This window comes from Nuphar pumila, chromosome 16 (assembly GCF_984573655.1).
Source record: "Nuphar pumila chromosome 16, dmNupPumi1.hap1.1, whole genome shotgun sequence".
Taxonomy (NCBI): Eukaryota; Viridiplantae; Streptophyta; class Magnoliopsida; order Nymphaeales; family Nymphaeaceae; genus Nuphar; species Nuphar pumila.
Genome location: NC_143264.1, coordinates 38,249,870 through 38,268,495, shown reverse-complemented (window position 1 = coordinate 38,268,495; position 18,626 = coordinate 38,249,870). Strand labels below are relative to the sequence as shown.

The following is an 18,626-nucleotide window of genomic DNA, read 5'->3' as shown; positions in this document are numbered from 1 at the left end:
AAATTTATTTATGAAAATAAATCAAGCCATATGTAAAATCATGCATATGACATGAATATGGTCCAAATCATAAAATATATAAATCATAATAAGAAACACAATGGCAAACAACCCTTAACACCTGATTTTCTCAAAAAGAAATCCTGAATCCACAAACGATTTTAACTATTCGTGTTCTTTCATTCTTTTTTAGTTTTTTTTTATTTATATCACAAATATCAATTTAAATATTTTTTTCTCATGTTGATCATATTGAATACACATTCATCATAGATTTATAATATCAAACACAATATTAATTCTATAAAAATATACATTAATCTCACCAAAACAGATTTTTTCAAATTATTTTTGAAGAACCAGTTCTACAAGAAATCAATAATATGAGCCCCATCCATGTGATAAGCTAATATACATGTGTTGTATACATATGCTAGAGTGTGTGTACCTATCTCAAAAAGGAAACAAATATAATACTAAATATAGAAATGTGATTCTAACACTATAGCAGACTTTTTTCTCTTTGATGCACACCGTACACCAATGTGTGTAGCTCCAATGGAGGTTGAACCAGTCCTCCTAGGGGGCGTGGGCTAGGGAAGAAAAGAAAAGAAAAGAAGAGAAAAGAAAAAGTGAGAAAAGAGAAGAGAGAGAAAAAAAAGGAAAAAGACAGGGAAGAGAAAGTGGGGGTTTCCCTCTTATATTTTCCACATAGGATATCCCAATCCCATGTGGACTCTCTCTCATAAGAATCCAAAACCAATTAAAACCTATCTATTTTATTTTATTTTTTCTAACACATTAGGACTCTAATTAAATTTGGCATTTTAGATAGCTTAGGAAACTTGTTAATTCCAGCCCATGCAAATTTATCTAGAATGTTAGGAGGGTCTCATCTAGGGGACATCCCACCCAAGAGAGTCTCCTTTTAAATTAACAAGCTCTTAATTAATTGCAGTTCTTAATTAATTAACTAATGTTAATTATGACTATTAATTATTTAAATTTATGAAAGTTCTATTAAAATGGGAGATTTACCAAATAGGATGGGCCCACCAAGGGGACTTCCACCCTATTGGTTTCCTATTTCATTAACTTACTTCAATTTTTCATAAATTAATTAAATAATATTTTAAATTTGATTTGGATCCGGACTGCATTTCTAAATCCGAATCCATATTGATTCTCAATCCATATATTGGATCCTAATTGACACTCAATTAGATCCAAATTTGGACTCATAAACCAATTAAATCCAACTTTAAATTCAATTTATATTTATTTTAAATTATAGGTTTTTCATCGAATTAAATTAAATTGTGAACCAATTTTACTCATGATTAACATGCATACTAAATTAAAATTTCAATCAACTTGAATCCATAATTTAGACATAAAATTTCAATTTATTTTATTTAATAATTATTAAAAAATCATAGATATTACACTTATATGTTTTTCAAGAGTATATTTATTAAAAAGTAAAATTCAATAAAAAATCAATCTTTGAAATGAACATATTAAAAAACGACCTGAATAGGAAAGTAAAACTATTTACTGAATTATACAAAATGAACTTAAAAAATATAGCTGGAATGCTAGATTGATTAGCCTTATTAGCTAGTGGTCTTCGAGTAAAACATATTTTTCTAAAAGCAAATGGTAAATACACAAGCATCATGTGCATCTTTTTGGTTTGCCTCTAAAGTGATTCCGATGCAAGCCCTTTGCCTTTTTTTTATGGCTCAGATCAATATTATTAGTATCGGTGCATATCGGCTGTATACACGCACATATCAGCAGAAAGTCAATACTCTATTTTTTAAATAATGAAAAATAATAATTAATTTTAATATTATTTCAATGGTTTTAACATGTGTCACGTTATGATTGACATGTAATATTTTTTATTATTTTCTGGCAGATATAGAACTATTCACTTGAGAATTGATATTGGCCGATACAGCTTGAATCGGTAGCCCAACGATTCAGGGCGGATACCGATATTGACAACATTGACCATGGCCCTATTTTGGTGTCTGCAGTTTAACTCTACACTTAAGGGCACATGTGGTTGTACTTTTTGAAAAGTGAAAATATTGTTCAAAAGGCATTTACTTTCAAAATCTCACTTTTGGGTTCTTTGAAGTTTTATGTTTGGTTGCTTTTTAGGTACTGTTCAAATGAGATTCACTTTATAAAGTATATTAAGAAGTGAATCTCATGTGATTGAACCAAACATACCCTTATTCTCTATTGCCTACTACACATAGTTTCTTGTTGGCTTCAATCACCATATATTGAGCTCACAATGTCTTTCAACTTAAACATCATACACCAATCTACCTAGTTAGACGTGAGGAGGAGTCTTTTGTGGGCAAACAAGTTAAATACAGAGGGGGCACACACCAATGGCTCTAGAACTCAAGTCATCTCTTTAGTTTGGTGACGTTCACAAATCACACCTACCAGATGAGTAGAGCCCTTGTGGGCAGATTACTGAAATTTTTGGACTTTATATACAAATTAATTTATTATTTATTTGAACAATAATCAAGTTCTCTTATTGATTTGTTTTTTTACTGAACATGCCATATTGGCAGTATGTCTCCCCGGTGACACGAGCAGACACTCTCAAACATGTGGACATAGACACAAACACGTAAGGTAAATACTTTAGTTGTATTTTCATATTTTGAAATGTTTTTATCTATTATTTTAATAAAATGTATTTTAATATTAAAATACAAAAAAAATATTGTCCTCATATCTTATTTTCCAAAAGCATTCAAACTTACGTGTCAAACCCACGTCACACATCTTCATGTCCACGTGGAAGATAAAATGTATTTTAATATTAAAATATCAAAAAAAAAAAATCTTGTCCTCATATCTTATTTTCCAAAAACATTCAAACTTACGTGTCAAACCCACGTCATAAATGTTTTCCATGAAAATCTTTCATGTGATTTTCAAATAGTATGAAAAATTTCTCAAAAATTTCAAATGAATGTTTCCCTGTCACAAAAGTTAGTGCTTAAGATCCAAACTGCCCAATACGCCAACTAAACTATGTCCATGTCCATACCCTTTTTGGTTGGGAAATTTTCTCTCGGTTTGGTTAGTTGTGGTGTTTTTCAAAGTCATAGGCTCCTCTAAATTTTACTGAGCCATATTAAGGCTATCCTGTGCCTAATTCAGTGAAAAACCGGTTGGATTGCAGCCCGATTGAGATTGGGGCTGTAAGCAGATTGGTAAGGCCCGATTTTTGTATGATCCAAATCCGAATGAAAAATTTGCATTGTAGATTTGAATCCTAGTCTGGATCAGAATCAGATCCGATATGTGAGGGTTGAATCTGGATACAAAATGTATGTGGTAATACCAGATCCAGTAAAAAACAATACAACTCAGCTCTTTACATGTAAAAAAAGAATCAGGTTGATTTTAATCTGAATCGGAATTGGATCCAACCTAAAATAGGATCAAAATCCAAAATAAATCTAATAGGGCAAAATTCCTACTCATTTCTTTCATTCTTTCTGTTTCACAAAATGATAAAAAGGTTTTGCTTTGCATGGATCTGAACTTAAAATCTGGGCCTTGGATCCTACCTTGCTCAAGCTGCATGGCAGCAGAACCAGATCCAGCCTTGCAAGGGCTGCACAGCATTTGCAATTACTGACATAGCCATAATCAAACAATAAACCGGCCTAATAATTGAAATTCACCATTCAGGAAAAAAAATATTAGAATTTTTTGTAAACATAGACCAACCTCATCACAAGTTTACATGAAGTTAGTTTGTCAATGTCATTTGACTTTAACTAGAATTCCCAAAGGTTAATACCAAAAATGCAATGAAATAATTTTCCACAAAAAAAAAATTCTAAAAAAAAGATGGAAAAGACCCTCCTCTTTATATTGAGTTTTGGTAGAAATTGATGTCATTCCATGACATGCATTTTATCTTTTTGTGTTGTGGAATATGGAATTTTGGCTCCCTTGGGATTGTTGGGTGCTTCAATGACCTGCAGAATATGCACATACTTGTGGGGTTATACTTACACTCATAAGCCATGCATGAGAAATGAGTACATAGCCAAAATAAAGAGTGTAACTTATTGAGACCAAAGGATAAAGATTCCTGGACATATATCTCCAGTGACCAACAATCTAATTCCACCCCCCGTTTGCACTTTCAATCAGATTGTCATGTTTTGGAAAACTGAGTGTCGTGAATTAGTGTAACACAACAGTAGCACAACAATGAGAACAAGGAGATTCTTTGTCTTTTACCTTTTGGGGATGAAAGGTCTATCAAAGTATGGCATCGGCTGTGCTCGTGGTATAAGCTCTTTCCTTAGCAATTTTATTTCTTCTTCCTCAGCGAGCTGCGACAAACATAAATGATCAAGTAAATAATGGAATCAAGAGATGGCTCTGAAATTGCAAGTTAGGTTAGTTAGAGTAACTATTAAATTGGCTGGTTCTTGAATTGAATACACAGCACCTTATAACTTATAGGGCTGATTGGGAATGTAACTACTGAGAAACCAACACGACTTATACAGAAGTTGGCTCAACTCTACCAGTTGGAACTTACTCAAACCCACACTCTGGGTCAAGTAGGCCGTAAGCTGGATCAAGAATTTCATACCATTGCTTTTGGCACCACTACAACCAGGCAATACCATTTTTCCACATCAAAGTATGCTACTAGGGGCTTGATCTGTTGTTGAGTCATTCAAATTTGCTTTAGTTGGCTCCATGTAGTTCCTAGATCTTGTAACAGCTCGATCGTGCAATGCATTTGGTTTAAGCCATAATCATGTGAAACTAAACTAAATTGGGAAATGGACTAACACATGCAACTTGCTGTAAGCAGGACGCTTAAATGAGAATCAGGATTCAGTTTAATTCTTGAATTCTATGCGCTTGAATTGAATACACAACCTTATAACTTCTATTAGGGCTGATTGGGAATGTAACTACTGAGAAACCAACACGACTTATACAGAAGTTGGCTCAACTCTACCAGTTGGAACTTACTCAAACCCACACTCTGGGTCAAGTAGGCATTGGGAAATAATGACTGGGCCAAGTAATCCGAAAGCTGGATCAAGAATTTCATACCATTGCTTTTGGCACCACTACAACCAAGCAATACCATTTTTTTGTTGGATGTAAGAAGAGATGAGAAATAATTCAAAGAAGAAAACAATTTGGAGACCACTCCTTTTGGAGTACCTTTGTTTGGACTTTGATGATGTGGAATAGTCCTATATTGATGAATCACAAAATGGTGGTGGAGTTTATATCCTACTTGGCGATTCAATCATTTGTTCCAAGAACAAGGGGATGGTATGGTGACCACACACACGCGCGTGCCTGCCCGCCCGCCGTGCCGGGTCCGGGTCTAGGTCCGGGTCCGGGTAATTGGCCCTTTAGGGCCATATTCATTAATCTAAGTCCAATGTTCTTTTTGTCTCACATTGATTATTTTATTTAGATTAAATAAAGGAAAAAAAGAAAATGGATAACGAATCGTTCTGTTGATGGGTCACGTCACTTCGTAACCGGTAACAGATCTCTTCCACGTTTTTAGTATCCATTCAGGGATTATAAAACGTGATTAGAGGGCTGCGGTTACACAAACGCTGGAGACTCTCGAGAATTATCCTACAGTGTTTTTTCTCTCTCCCTGCTCTCTCTTGCTTCTCTAAAGGGAACGTTTCCCAGAAAGGAGAGTTCTACAGTAGTCATTCACAGAGGTTGTTTTCGAAGAAGAGTGATCTACCATCGGAGTGCATCGATCCTGATCGCCGAGGTTATTGTATCCTGGGAGAAGGACGCCGGACCCTTTTTGCACCGTATATGGGGGCGAATATTCTCTAAGAAGAGTATTTTTATACGCCTTAGCCTATTGCAGAATATTAACACGTTTTCATTGTTCTTATTCTGTTCTATGCAGATGTTTGATCTGTTGTCCTTGTCTGGATTTTGGTTTAAAACGAAACTTGACATGTTTGAACCCGGTTACACTTTGAATCTATTGCTAAACATGCATATCATGTTGTATTGTAATCTGATTTGCATCATAATACTGTTGTTGATTCTAAAAGTCTTAGAGAAGATTCTAAGCATGTCGATTTCATCTAGTTTTATACTGAAAGTAGACATGTCCGGTATACCTGAAAAGTTTGCCGGTCAGAATTTCAAGCGTTTGCAATAATGTATGAAAATCTGGTTCACGACTATAGGCTTGATTTCTGTTCTGAAGTTCGAATGCCCTACGATTTCTGATATTGATCCTGATCCCACCACTGTTACTGCGGTTGTAGAGTGAAAAAAGAAGGATGATATATGTCGTGATTGCATTATGTTGGCTCTGTCCAACACTTTGTTCGACATATACAGTTTCTCCTTTACCACTACTAAAGCCCTATGAGATCAACTTGATAAAAAGTACAAAACCGAAGTCTTGAGAAGTACTCTGTTGCCAAGTTTCTAAAGTATCGAATGGTTGAGGGCAAGTCAGTCACTGAACAGGCACACGAGTTTCTGCTTTTGCTTCACGGTTTGGTTGAGGATGATATGAAACTTCTCAGGAAGTCATGACCATCTGAAATTTTTTTCTAAGTCTTGGGTAGACTTTGGTATGTCTCTCAAGCACCGTAGAGGAAAGATTTGGACAGAGCCAACAGAATGCATTGAGGAAGAGCATAGGAGTCAGAAACAAGTTGTGATGCCAACTGAACAACCTAAAGTTAATACGATGACCGGATCATTTAAAGGCAAGGGCCAAAAAGCTAAACCTGCAATGAAAAACCAATTCAAACCCAAGGCCAAAATCCAAAAAAAGATAAAGAACAAACCTTGCTGGAACTATGAACAGGTTGGGCACTGGGCCAAGGAATGTCCTTCCAAGAAGGCCAAAGCTCATGGGACGACAGATGGTACTTCTCAAGTCAACATGGTGACTGAGTACGTTGGTACTAGCGCTGAGTATGTTTCTGTTAATCCTCAAATTTATCTTGTTTATGAGCCAACTGAGTGACTGGTTGACACTAGGGCTAATGTGCACGTTTGTGCTGATAAGTCTGTCTTTGTCTCTTACCAGGCTGTTGAAGGCAGATCCGTGACTATGGGCAACTCCATGGCTACAAAGGTGTCGGGGATTGGACGCGTGGACATGAAGTTTTCTTCAAGACGAGTTCTATCTCTACACAGAGTGCACCATGTGCCTATAGTTAGAAGAAATGTTTTAAGTGGTTCATGTCTAGTTAGAAAGGGTTATGAATTTAACTTTAAATGTAATAAAATTGTTATTTTGCATTCTGAAACATTTATTGGCAAGGGTATTTGTTTAAACTTTAGATGATAGTTTGTTTAAACTTCGTGTTGAACATATTTGCAGTAATAAATTAGATAATGATATTTTTTTTGATTCATTGTCTAATGTTGCTTACAATATAGAATCATCTGATTTGTGGCATAAAAGATTGGGTCATGTAAATTTTAATTATGTAAAACGCATGATGAACTTGAAGATGATCCCTGAACATTCCATAGATAAAACTAAAAAATGTGAAATTTGTGTGCAATCAAAACAATATAGGAAACCATTCCATACGATTGTTAGAGATTCTGAAATATTGGATTTAGTGCACACATCTGTGAGTTTAATGGAGTGTTTACTAGAAATCATAAAAATATTCTCTAAATACAACATGTTATGTGTATCTGCTAAAATCAAAAGATGAAGCTTTTGATAAGTTTCTTATTTTTAAGAATGAGGCAGAAACAAAAACTGGTAGAAAACTCAAAAGATTGAGTTCTGATAGAGGAGAAAAATATACGTCAAACAAACTTGATGAATATTGTCAATCAGTTGGTATAGTTCATGAGTTTACCGCTCTAATGGGATTGCAGAAAGAAAGAATAAAACCCTAACTAACATGATAAATGCTCTACTTGAGAGTTCTGGATTACCTACCTATATATGGGGAGATATTCTGAATACGACTTGCCATATTCTGAATAGAGTTTCCCAAAAGCATAAGGATGGTAGCCCATTTGAACTCTGGTAGCCCATTTGAACTCTGGAGAAATAGAAAATCTAGCTTAAAATACCTCAAAGTGTGGGGGTGCCTTCCTTGCAAAGGTACTTGTTGTCTCAGAGCACAACAAAAAGAAGCTGAGTCCTAAAACCGTAGATGTCTTTTTGGGTTATGTAGATAAACAACTATGCCTATATGTAGAATATCTGGCATAAATGTAAACTCTATTGTTGAGCTTCAAGAAGCTACATTCTTTGAGGATGTATTTTCCATGAAAGTTGGTGTACCTCAGAATCTTTCTTCTTTAGATGGTACCTTCAACTTCTGGTTCCATTCCCGAACATGTAGAAAGGATGACAGATGTGGGGGTTGAGCCATTTTGTTTTCACTCTGAACCAAATGAGTCCGAGGAAGTGGTTGAACCAAGAGACCACAGATTACCAATGATTTAGAAAGTGATTATATCACTTACCTTATCGAGGATGATCCTCCCACTTTTCGAGATGCAATGGCTTCACCTGAAGCAAGGCATTGAAAAGAAACCATAAAGAGTGAAATGAACTCCATTGTCTCTAATGACACTTGGGAACTTGTTGACCTCCCTCGTGGTAGCTACTATTAGGTGCAAAGGGATCTTTAAGAATAAGTAAAACCAGATGGATCTATTGATAAGTACAAGGCTAGACTGGTTGCCAAGGGTTCAAACAAAAGGAAGGAATATATTATTTTGACACCTATTCTCTGGTTACCTGGATGACCACAATTAGGGTGCTTATTGCACTCGCTTCTATGATCTCTCGATCCATCAGATGGGCGTAAAGACTGCATTTTTTGCATGACAATTTTGACGAAGAGATCTATATGAATCAACCTGAGGGTTTTATGGCTCATGGTAATAAAAATAAAGTTTGTAGACTTGTTAAGTCATTATATAGACTAAAACAAGCTCCTAAACAATGGCATGAGAAATTTGATAAAGTTATTTTATCATTTGACTTTGTTGTCAATGAAAGTTGGTGTACCTCAGAATCTTTCTTCTTTAGATGGTACCTTCAACTTCTGGTTCCATTCCCGAACATGTAGAAAGGATGACAGATGTGGGGGTTGAGCCATTTTGTTTTCACTCTGAACCAAATGAGTCCGAGGAAGTGGTTGAACCAAGAGACCACGGATTACCAATGATTTAGAAAGTGATTATATCACTTACCTTATCGAGGATGATCCTCCCACTTTTCGAGATGCAATGGCTTCACCTGAAGCAAGGCCAAAGGGATCTTTAAGAATAAGTTAAAACCAGATGGATCCATTGATAAGTACAAGGCTAAACTGGTTGCCAAGGGTTCAAACAAAAGGAAGGAATATATTATTTTGACACCTATTCTCTGGTTACCTGGATGACCACAATTAGGGTGCTTATTGCACTCGCTTCTATGATCTCTCGATCCATCAGATGGACGTAAAGACTGCCTTTTTTGCATGACGATTTTGAAGAAGAGATCTATATGAATCAACCTGAGGGTTTTATGGCTCATGGTAATAAAAATAAAGTTTGTAGACTTGTTAAGTCATTATATGGACTAAAACAAGCTCCTAAACAATGGCATGAGAAATTTGATAAAGTTATTTTATCATTTGACTTTGTTGTCAATGAATTTGATAAATGTGTTTATTGCAAAGTTAAATATGATACATGTATCATTTTATGCCTGTATGTAGATGACATTCTATTGTTTGGTTCCAATATGGGAATTGTGAATGAGACAAAGTCGTTTCTTAGTAGTAAATTTGATATGAAGGATATGGGTATTGCAAATGTGATCTTAGACTTAAAGCTGACTCGTTCAACTGATGGTATAACTATTTCTCAATCTCATTATGTTGAGAAAGTACTTGAGAAATTTGGCTATAACAAAGAAAGATCTGTAGCAACTCCATATGACCCTTCTACTCCGCTTTATAAGAATACGACTGGTGTTTCTATGTCTCAATTAAGGTATTCTCAGATTATTGGAAGTTTGATGTATCTTGCAAATTGCACGAGATCGAATATTTTGTTCTTTATGACAAAATTGAGTAGATACACAAGTTGTCCAAATCGCACTCATTGGAAGACATTGGACAAGGTACTTAGGTTGAAAGGAACTATTTCCTTTAGTTTGCATTACAAAAGATTTCCTGTCGTTCTTGAGGGATATAGTGATGCAAGCTGGAGAAATTTGGTTATAACAAAGAAAGATCTGTATTGCAAATATGATCTTAGGCTTAAAGCTGACTCGTTCAGCTGATGGTATAACTATTTCTCAATCTCATTATGTTGAGAAAGTATTTGAGAAATTTGGCTATAACAAAGAAAGATCTGTAGCAACTCCATATGACCCTTCTACTCCGCTTTATAAGAATACGACTGGTGTTTCTACGTCTCAATTAAGGTATTCCCAGATTATTGGAAGTTTGATGTATCTTGCAAATTGCACAAGACCAGATATTTTGTTCTCTATGACAAAATTGAGTAAATACACAAGTTGGCCAAATCACACTCATTGGAAGGCATTGGACATGGTACTTAGGTACCTGAAAGGAACTATTTCCTTGAGTTTGCATTACAAAAGATTTCCTACCGTTCTTGAGGGATATAGTGATGCAAGCTGGATAACCATGAACTCTAGTAGTTATGGCATAACAGGGTATGTAAATCCTTAGGTGGCGGCGCAGTCACCTGGAGGTCAGTAAAGCAGACCATCTTGTCACGGTCTACTTTTGAGGCTGAGCTCTATGCTTTAGATATCACAGTAATGAAAGTTGAATGGTTAAAGGGACTTCTAGAGGAACTTCCTTTAATGAGCAAACCAATTCCTGCGATATCTGTGCATTGTGTCAATATGGCCACATTTGCAAAGATTAAAAGCCCAAAACATAATAAAAAACAGAGAAAACACATTCAAGTCAAAATAAAATTTGTAAGGGAATTAGTGTCTCAATTAGTGGTTGTTGTAGACTATGTTAGATCCAAAGAGAATACAACTGATCCATTAACGAAAGGACTAGATAATATATTAGTCCTGAAATCCAGAGAGAGGATGAGACTGAAACCTATCAGTAGTTCATCTACAGTGGCAACCCAACCTATCTGAGTGAAGATCCCACAAAGTAGGTTCAATGAGGTATAACAAGTTGTAGGGTGAACTGGATAACACCTTCTTAATGTGATACTATGTATTTGTGTCTTTTCCGCTGATTACTCTAGAAAGGTGTTGTAGCTTCAAGTAAAGGAAGAGTGAAAACTTTGAATAGGTTCAAAGTCTTCTAGGTAAGATATTACCAGTGCATCTATGGAGAAACCTACCTATGTGTGTGTGACTGTGTGGCCGCAGTTTAAGAGTTATTCCTGAAGTCACACATAAAACATAATTCAGGCGCATGACCATTAATGCGCCGCCCCTAAAGATTACAACCAGAACATTTATTATGTTATTGCTAATGGATACACCTACACTAAAGGTTCAAGTTCAAGACTTTAGTTCACTTCGTTCCTATGGGGGTAAAGTTAGCCAACTAAGGTAGTGGTTCAAACCAGAATGTATCATTCCTGAAAGCATGATATGTCCTGCTTCAGATTACTCCATCTTGTATCTTTGTTTCCTCTTGTTTTCATTCTTTGGATTTATGGGAGAATGTTTGATGAAAGAAGAGATGAGAAATAATTCAAAGAAGAAAACAATTTGGGGACCACTCCTTTTTGGAGTACCTTTGTTTGGACTTTGATGATGTGCAATAGTCCCATATTGATGAATCACAAAATGATGGTGGGGTTTATATCCTACTTGGTGATTCAATCATTTATTCCAAGAACAAGTGGATGGTATGGTGACAACAAACATGCGCGCGCGCCCGCCTGCCCGCCGCACCGTGCCAAGCCGGGCCGGGTCTGGATCCGGGTTCGGGTAATTGGCCTTTTAGGGTCATATCCATTAATCTAAGTCCAATCTTATTTTGTCCCGCATTGATTGTTTTATTTGGATTAAATAAAGGAAAAAGAGAAAATGGATAACAGATCGTTCCGTTGATGGGTCACGTCACTTCGTAACCGGTAACGGATCTCTTCCACGTTTTTAGTATCCATTCAGGGATTGTAAAACGTGATTAGAGGGCTGCGGTTACACATACGCTGGAGACTCTCGAGAATTATCCTACAGTGGTTTTTCTCTCTCCTTGCTCTCTCTTGCTTCTCTGAAGGACGTTTTCAGGAAAGGGGAGTTCTGCAACAGTCGTTCACAGAGGTTGTTTTCAAAGAAGAGTGATCTACCATCGGAGTGCACCGATCATGATCACCGAGGCTATTGTATCCTAGGGGAAGGACACCAGACTCTTTTTACACCTTACGTGGAGGCGAATCTTCTCTAAGGGGAGTATTTTTATACGCCTTAGCCTATTGCAGAATATTAACATGTTTTCATTGTTGTTCTTATTCTGTTCTATGCATATGTTTGATCTGTTGTCCTCGTATGGATTTTGGTTTAAGACGAAACTTGACATGTTTGAACCCTATTACGGTTTGAATCTATTGCTAAACATGCATATCATGTTGTATTGTAATCTGATTTGCATCATGATACTATTGTTGATCCTAAAATTTTCCACATCAAAGTATGCTATTAGGGACTTGATTTGTTGCCGAGTCATTCAAAATTGCTTTACTTGGCTCCATGTAGTTCCTAGATCTTGTAACAACTTGATCATGCAATGCATTTGATTTAAGCCATAATCATGTGAAAACTAAACTAAATTGGGAAATGGACCAACACATGCAACTTGCTGTAAGCAGCACGCTTAAATGAGAATCAGGATTCAGTTTAATTGTGTAGAGCCATGTAGTTCCTAGATATTGTAACAACTCGATCATGCAATGCATTTGATTTAAGCCATAATCATGTGAAAACTAAACTAAATTGGGAAATGGACTAACACATGCAACTTGCTGTAAGCAGCAAGCTTAAATGAGAATCAGAATTCAGTTTAATTGTGTAGAGTTTTGTACTGTTGTGACATCTGAGCGACTCATCTTGGCCATGAAAATCTTATGGAAGCAAAATTTTGGTAAGTTCTCTGCTACCTTTTGCTGTCTCTCTCGCTCCAGTCTATGTTGCTCAATGAGAGACAACTTCTCTGCTACCTGCAAGGATCAGAAGAAGATGTTTATTAGCACAAACTTAAAGTTCTAGTCAAGGACACAGAAGCACCAATATCAGAAAACTATTCCTTGCCCTTGTAATAAAATTGATTTTCAATCTATATAAAGAACTGTAATTGAGAGACCATCATACAGCTTGGTCAAACTCTGAACGCTCAACAGCCCGTACGTCACTGTGGAGCTTTATATCTAATGGTCTGGTGACCTCTTTCACTTCAGGCTTCACCAGGCACTGCATCCAAAGAAATAAAACCAAAAGGAATTATAGAACTAGCCCATGCAAACATACAATAGCTTGATACCATAAACAAAATGATTCACTTCTCTTTGCATTTGGATTGTGAAGAATAAACTATCTTTTCAGTAAATAAGTAAACAAATTACTGGAAAATCCTCCAGATAGTACGTTGAGTATGCTACACTGACCATTGGTATGCACTAGCTAAAGCAACGATGCTTGCTTACTTATGCCAAACTTTTGACAAATGGATATCCGAGTAACTTTTGACAACAAAGATGTTTATGAAAAATAAACAGACAATCACAATTGGATGAGGTAAACTTTTCCTAGTATTTCCTAGTATATCATGCATCACATATCCCAATTACAGTTGGATGCACTAACTGTAACATCCATCACCATGGGATTATGCAAAATTAAACATCAATTGATTCATATTTGCTACATTCATTGGCAATGGTGACATTACAATATGCATCAACATTTGATGTTGCCAACGACAAAACAAACCTAGTTATATATCATATAATTTTCCTTTATAAGAAAGCTAATTGTCCTTATTCTGTCAGAATACAGATAGCCACCTAACAGAAGATGATGATAAAGAAAATGGGGAAAAACAGAAGATGCAGATTTGGTCTTCTGACCTGGACTGACCCACGCTGAGCTTACTCAAAGGCAACACCAACACTGAGAATTGAGACTTGCATATACCAAAATTATCAAACTTGGGTTACAAGGCCAGTCCAAGATGAGGAATTACTGAAATATTATAGAAGTCAAATTTGAAGATGTCCACTCAGGAGATCAAAATTCTCCTCAGTGCAGAACTCCCATAGGATCTAATGACTTCAGGAGCATAATACTTTGAAAAAACCGTATACCGCTTGGTTGAGTCAACCAATTCAGGTCCAGCTTGTGTATTAACTGGATAGATCACCTTAGACTCTAACTGAATCTGAGGCCTAACAGAATCACTACTAACTGCAACCAGCAATAGATCCAAAGCCCCTCCGGCAGATGTTTGAAGATTAATGACAAACACACTTAACAAAAGGATTTTATGGAAATTAATTGGGTAAACAAGAAACAGACCAGAGATCTAACATTTAGGACGTAGTGCTGATTCAGTTGAACTTTTGAGGTGTCTGTGAAGCATGCCGATTCAGTTGAACTTTTGAGGTGTTTGTGATGGGTGCCGATTCAGTAGAACGTTTGAACCATAATCAAAGTAATAGGCCATCTTATGCAGCCCAGAGGCATAGAATTGGCAAAGAAGTTATGAGTTTAGCCAATAATGGACTCAAGAAAACAAAAGATCACTATAACATAACTAGAAATGTAGCATGATTTAGGTAAATGGGGAATGAATAGGATTACTTGGCCAGATTATAGTCATACTCTCACAATGCTTGTCAAAACTTTAAACTAGGTCGAGAAGCCAGTTATTTCATAGTTCTTAACTAGAACCGCATGCTGGTTGAATTAGTGCTGAATGGTTAAATTCTTTCTGAATTGATCCTGAGCCTACTTGGTTACTGTGCTGCTAAATGAGCTGGGTGCAACAATGATTTTGTACAGGATTCAATATGCAAAAACAGGACTACAAAAGCTAATGGTATACCTCCGGTTCATCTGTTGTCCATGGAAGACCTTGAGCAATAGGAATCCGTTGCCGTTCCTCCTCTGTCAACATCTCCTGTACTCTCTTCAAAAACTCATATTCTTTACGTTTTCCCCTTTGCTGAAAGAGTTTAAAGGTTTTATTGCATTTTATGAAAAGAAACTAAGTTAACATTCCTTTTCTTTCTCAACTAAAGAAAAAAAAACTAAATCAAATCTGTTTTCCAATTTAGTTTCATAAAAGTGATCAATTGTTCAATTGTGTGTGCGTTCTACAATTCACAATCTTTCATTTCATACCTCTGTTCTCAGTTTAAAGGGTTTCTGACTGGTCACTTTTAGTTGCTTATCCCAATTTCTTTCCCCCATTCTCCCTGAGGAATCTGTGCTCTGTAGAATAGGAAAAAAAGGGAAGAATAAACCACTGAACAAGTACATATCAAAACCCAACCAGAGAAGAACCACGCTTACGCTTCTTCTACTCCTGACCCCACCAGAAACTCTACTTCCCAAGCTACACGTTTAATAAACAAAAGCAATGAAATCATAAGATGGGGAAAGCAAAGACAAATGAGCATAAAATTTTCACAAAACACAATTACTCAAAAAAAAAAATCAAGGTTTCCATTCTCACCTTCCGTCGTTGCTGATGTGGATGGAGGCAAAAACCATGGAATCCATCTCTGTATTCCATGTGTTAAAACCATGGAACTCACATGATGAAGAAAGGGAACGTGGCTTAGACAACCAGGAAACCTCTGCAACCGGAGATTGCAATCCTGGCAATGCCCATTTTATCACTTTGCTCGGTTTCGCGGCTTCTTGGCTAACGTCGTCGTGCTTCGGGAAGGAAAGAAGGCTCTCAAAAGCCTTCACCAGATGCTTGACTCTCCCCAATCCCTGCTCCGGTAGGCTGTTCACCGCCTCTTCAAGAACCTTACTTCTCAGCTTCCTGGGGCTAATAGCGTGGCTCGGATCGAAATCGTCGTTGGTTTCCGATGGATTCTGGGTACCCTGCTCTTCTTTTTCTTCTTGAACGATCTGATTGTTTGGTTTCTCTGTGGTATCTGGCGCGTCCTCCTCTTCTTGGGCCTTCCGGTTTCGAAAGAACTCTTCCTGAGATGCTCGGAGGCTCTCGTAGGCGATACACAGACACTTCTTCGAATTCGCCGCGTTCTTTTCTCCGCATTTGCACGATACATTCTCTGCTGTAACCTTTGCGTTCTTCTTGGCAACCACGAACTTTCTTTCCGCGATTCTTTTCGACGCAGCAGAGACGGCATTGGCAAAGGAAGACGACGGCTTCGCCTTCGCCGGAACAGAGGGGGAGCTCCCGGATTTGTTCAGATGGTAGGCCGGAGAGAGATTAGGGTTCGAGTTCTCCGAAACCCTTGTTGTTCGCTCAACCGAGGGGCTGGAAATGGGTTTTCCCTTCGATGGGGTCATCATCATCTTGGCGGCAGGTTTTTCAGCGTAAAATCGCCGGAAAACGGTCGGAGAGATGCCGGAAAGTGGGTATTGGACGGAACGAGATTTTCCGGTGGGCAGAAACGATGGGTTTCCTTCGGGGAAAAGAGATTGCGGAGTTCTTTGGGGGGAGATGGAGGAAAAAGAAGCGGGCTGGTTCGGAACGCTCCGCCAACGGCTAGTTTTGAGTTTCTGCCGATCGGCGTCGCTTTTGAAAATTTTCGAGCCGTTGGGCGTCCTATTTATCATTTAAGTTATGTTTATCAATTTTTTATTTTTTTCATTGGTCGATCACTTCAAGCCCTTAATTCTTCCAAATATTACTAAAAATTGCTTCGTTGGGCGTTCTCCTTGGCCTGAATGACCGAAAATGCCCTTACTTTTGGTGTATTGCCACGGTTACCTGTTGATCATGGTGACAGATATTGCGATATTTTTTTTTTGGAAGAAAGATCAATATTGCGATATTTTGAACGTTAATTATCGACTGTTTAAATGGAAAAAATATCGTGACATTTAAAAAATATCATGATATTTGCGTTCTTATTGTCAAAACCTCCGAAAAGACTAGTTTTTTTATATTTTTATTTTATTTACATTTTCTAATTATCTTGCCATAAAAGCATGAGAAAGACATCTATTTAACCTTCGTGAGGCCCCACCCGGGGTTTTCTCTCGCTTCGGCAAGGGTTCTTAAAAATCTTAAAAATGTTTTGAAGAAAACGTAAAATACAAATTACAATGGTAAATGGAAAGCAATCAAGATAATTGTCTGTGGTAAATATCCAAAAATCTCACATCCTTATCGCCTCCAAGGATGACGTCTAACATTACCAATATAAAACAGTGCCATAGATCAGATATTCTACCTATGTGTGCTCAAAGTTCATAGCATCTGATTTAGGTTTCACTTGGTGGCCATCACAGAAGCTAGCTCATCTTTATCAGCCATTTAGAGAAATCTTTGAGATGCTGCATGTCTGCATGAGGCAGATACTTCTGATACACCACCTGAGAAAGAAAAAAAAAAATCTTTCAAGACTATCTGTTTTTATTGCAAAGTGCAATTAGCTTCATCGGGACGAACTTGATAACGGAAGCAGTAGCCCATTGCAAGAAGACGGTTGCTGCCACACATTTTGTTGCCAAAGGTATGTACAAGTTAGCATGGTGCAGTTTGGTGCCAACCAGCCAAGGGTGGAGCCAAGTAGGGGTCTGCCCGCACTGACCCTAAAATCCCCAACAGGGGAGTTCAGGTCATTGTGGGCAATGCACACCCTGACTAAAATTTTGTGCGCCCCCCCTCCCTCCCCCACTACTCAGACCGGATTTGGGCATTCAACTTCTTTATCCTTGTGCAGAATTTTCAGCAGTCTTCACACCCAAAGAAAGACTCTAGAATATGCCTAATCTGGACAAAAATTTTGTAGTAATCCCTCCCTCATATAACATGGGTTCATATTTTCAAGACCAATTAGAAGATTGTGATCATCGCAAAATTTTTCCTCTCTTGTGGTTTATCTCTCTTTCTTCTCTTTTCCTTTCTAACTTCTATTTTTCTCCTTTTTGAAGGGAGAAAAATAAAAGATAGAAAAAGAAGAGAAAAGAGAAAAGAAAAGAAAGAAGAGAGAAGATGAATTCTTTTGCGGGGTCTCACTTGACCTTGATTTGAAAATATTTAGAAATTTAACTCGCCTCCATTTTGAAATATATTGCGGAAAAATGAAGAGACAGGATTCGTTCGTCGGTACGAGGTTCGACCGTTCCTGGCGCCTTTACCAGGGGTAATCGAACCAAGGATCGAATTTATGCCTTTTGCTTTGCCTAAATATTATCTAAGAATTTATTCTAAATCTAAATGCACAAAGAATCATACTTGTGCAATGCAGTGATGTATGCTCTTTTTGAAAAAAATGATTTGAAAAATCTCCAAGTGCTTGATAATGGAGTGAAGAAATGGTTTTTGAATGGTAGAATCTAACTAGGAACTTGAGATAGATCAGAGAAGTTCTAAATCTTTGAAATGATCAGAGTTTGGGAAAAT

General features: G+C 37.2%; 1 protein-coding gene across 1 annotated transcript; it reads right to left on the bottom strand.

Annotated features, from left to right (window-relative positions):
- Positions 1 to 3,898: 3,898 nt before the first annotated feature.
- Positions 3,899 to 16,567, bottom strand: LOC149813189 (microtubule-destabilizing protein 60-like). Its single transcript, XM_089991075.1, has 8 exons — positions 15,750 to 16,567; positions 15,587 to 15,629; positions 15,416 to 15,505; positions 15,117 to 15,236; positions 13,385 to 13,483; positions 13,174 to 13,233; positions 4,300 to 4,394; positions 3,899 to 4,031 (listed from the first exon to the last, which is right to left on the bottom strand). The coding sequence occupies exons 1-8, from the start codon at positions 16,565 to 16,567 to the stop codon at positions 3,920 to 3,922; spliced, it is 1,437 nt and encodes a 478-aa protein (XP_089847201.1). The 3' UTR covers positions 3,899 to 3,919.
- Between the last annotated feature and the right edge of the window lie 2,059 nt (positions 16,568 to 18,626).

Bases quoted from the DNA above. Each gene is read 5' to 3' on its own strand.
- LOC149813189 (XM_089991075.1), bottom strand. From the start codon at position 16,567: ATGATGATGACCCCATCGAAGGGAAAACCCATTTCCAGCCCCTCGGTT. The intron at 13,484-15,116 runs GTATACCATTAG...CTTTGGATGCAG, and splicing joins GGACAACAGATGAACCGGAG to TGCCTGGTGAAGCCTGAAGT. The intron at 13,234-13,384 runs GTATGATGGTCT...TGATCCTTGCAG, and splicing joins GTTCAGAGTTTGACCAAGCT to GTAGCAGAGAAGTTGTCTCT.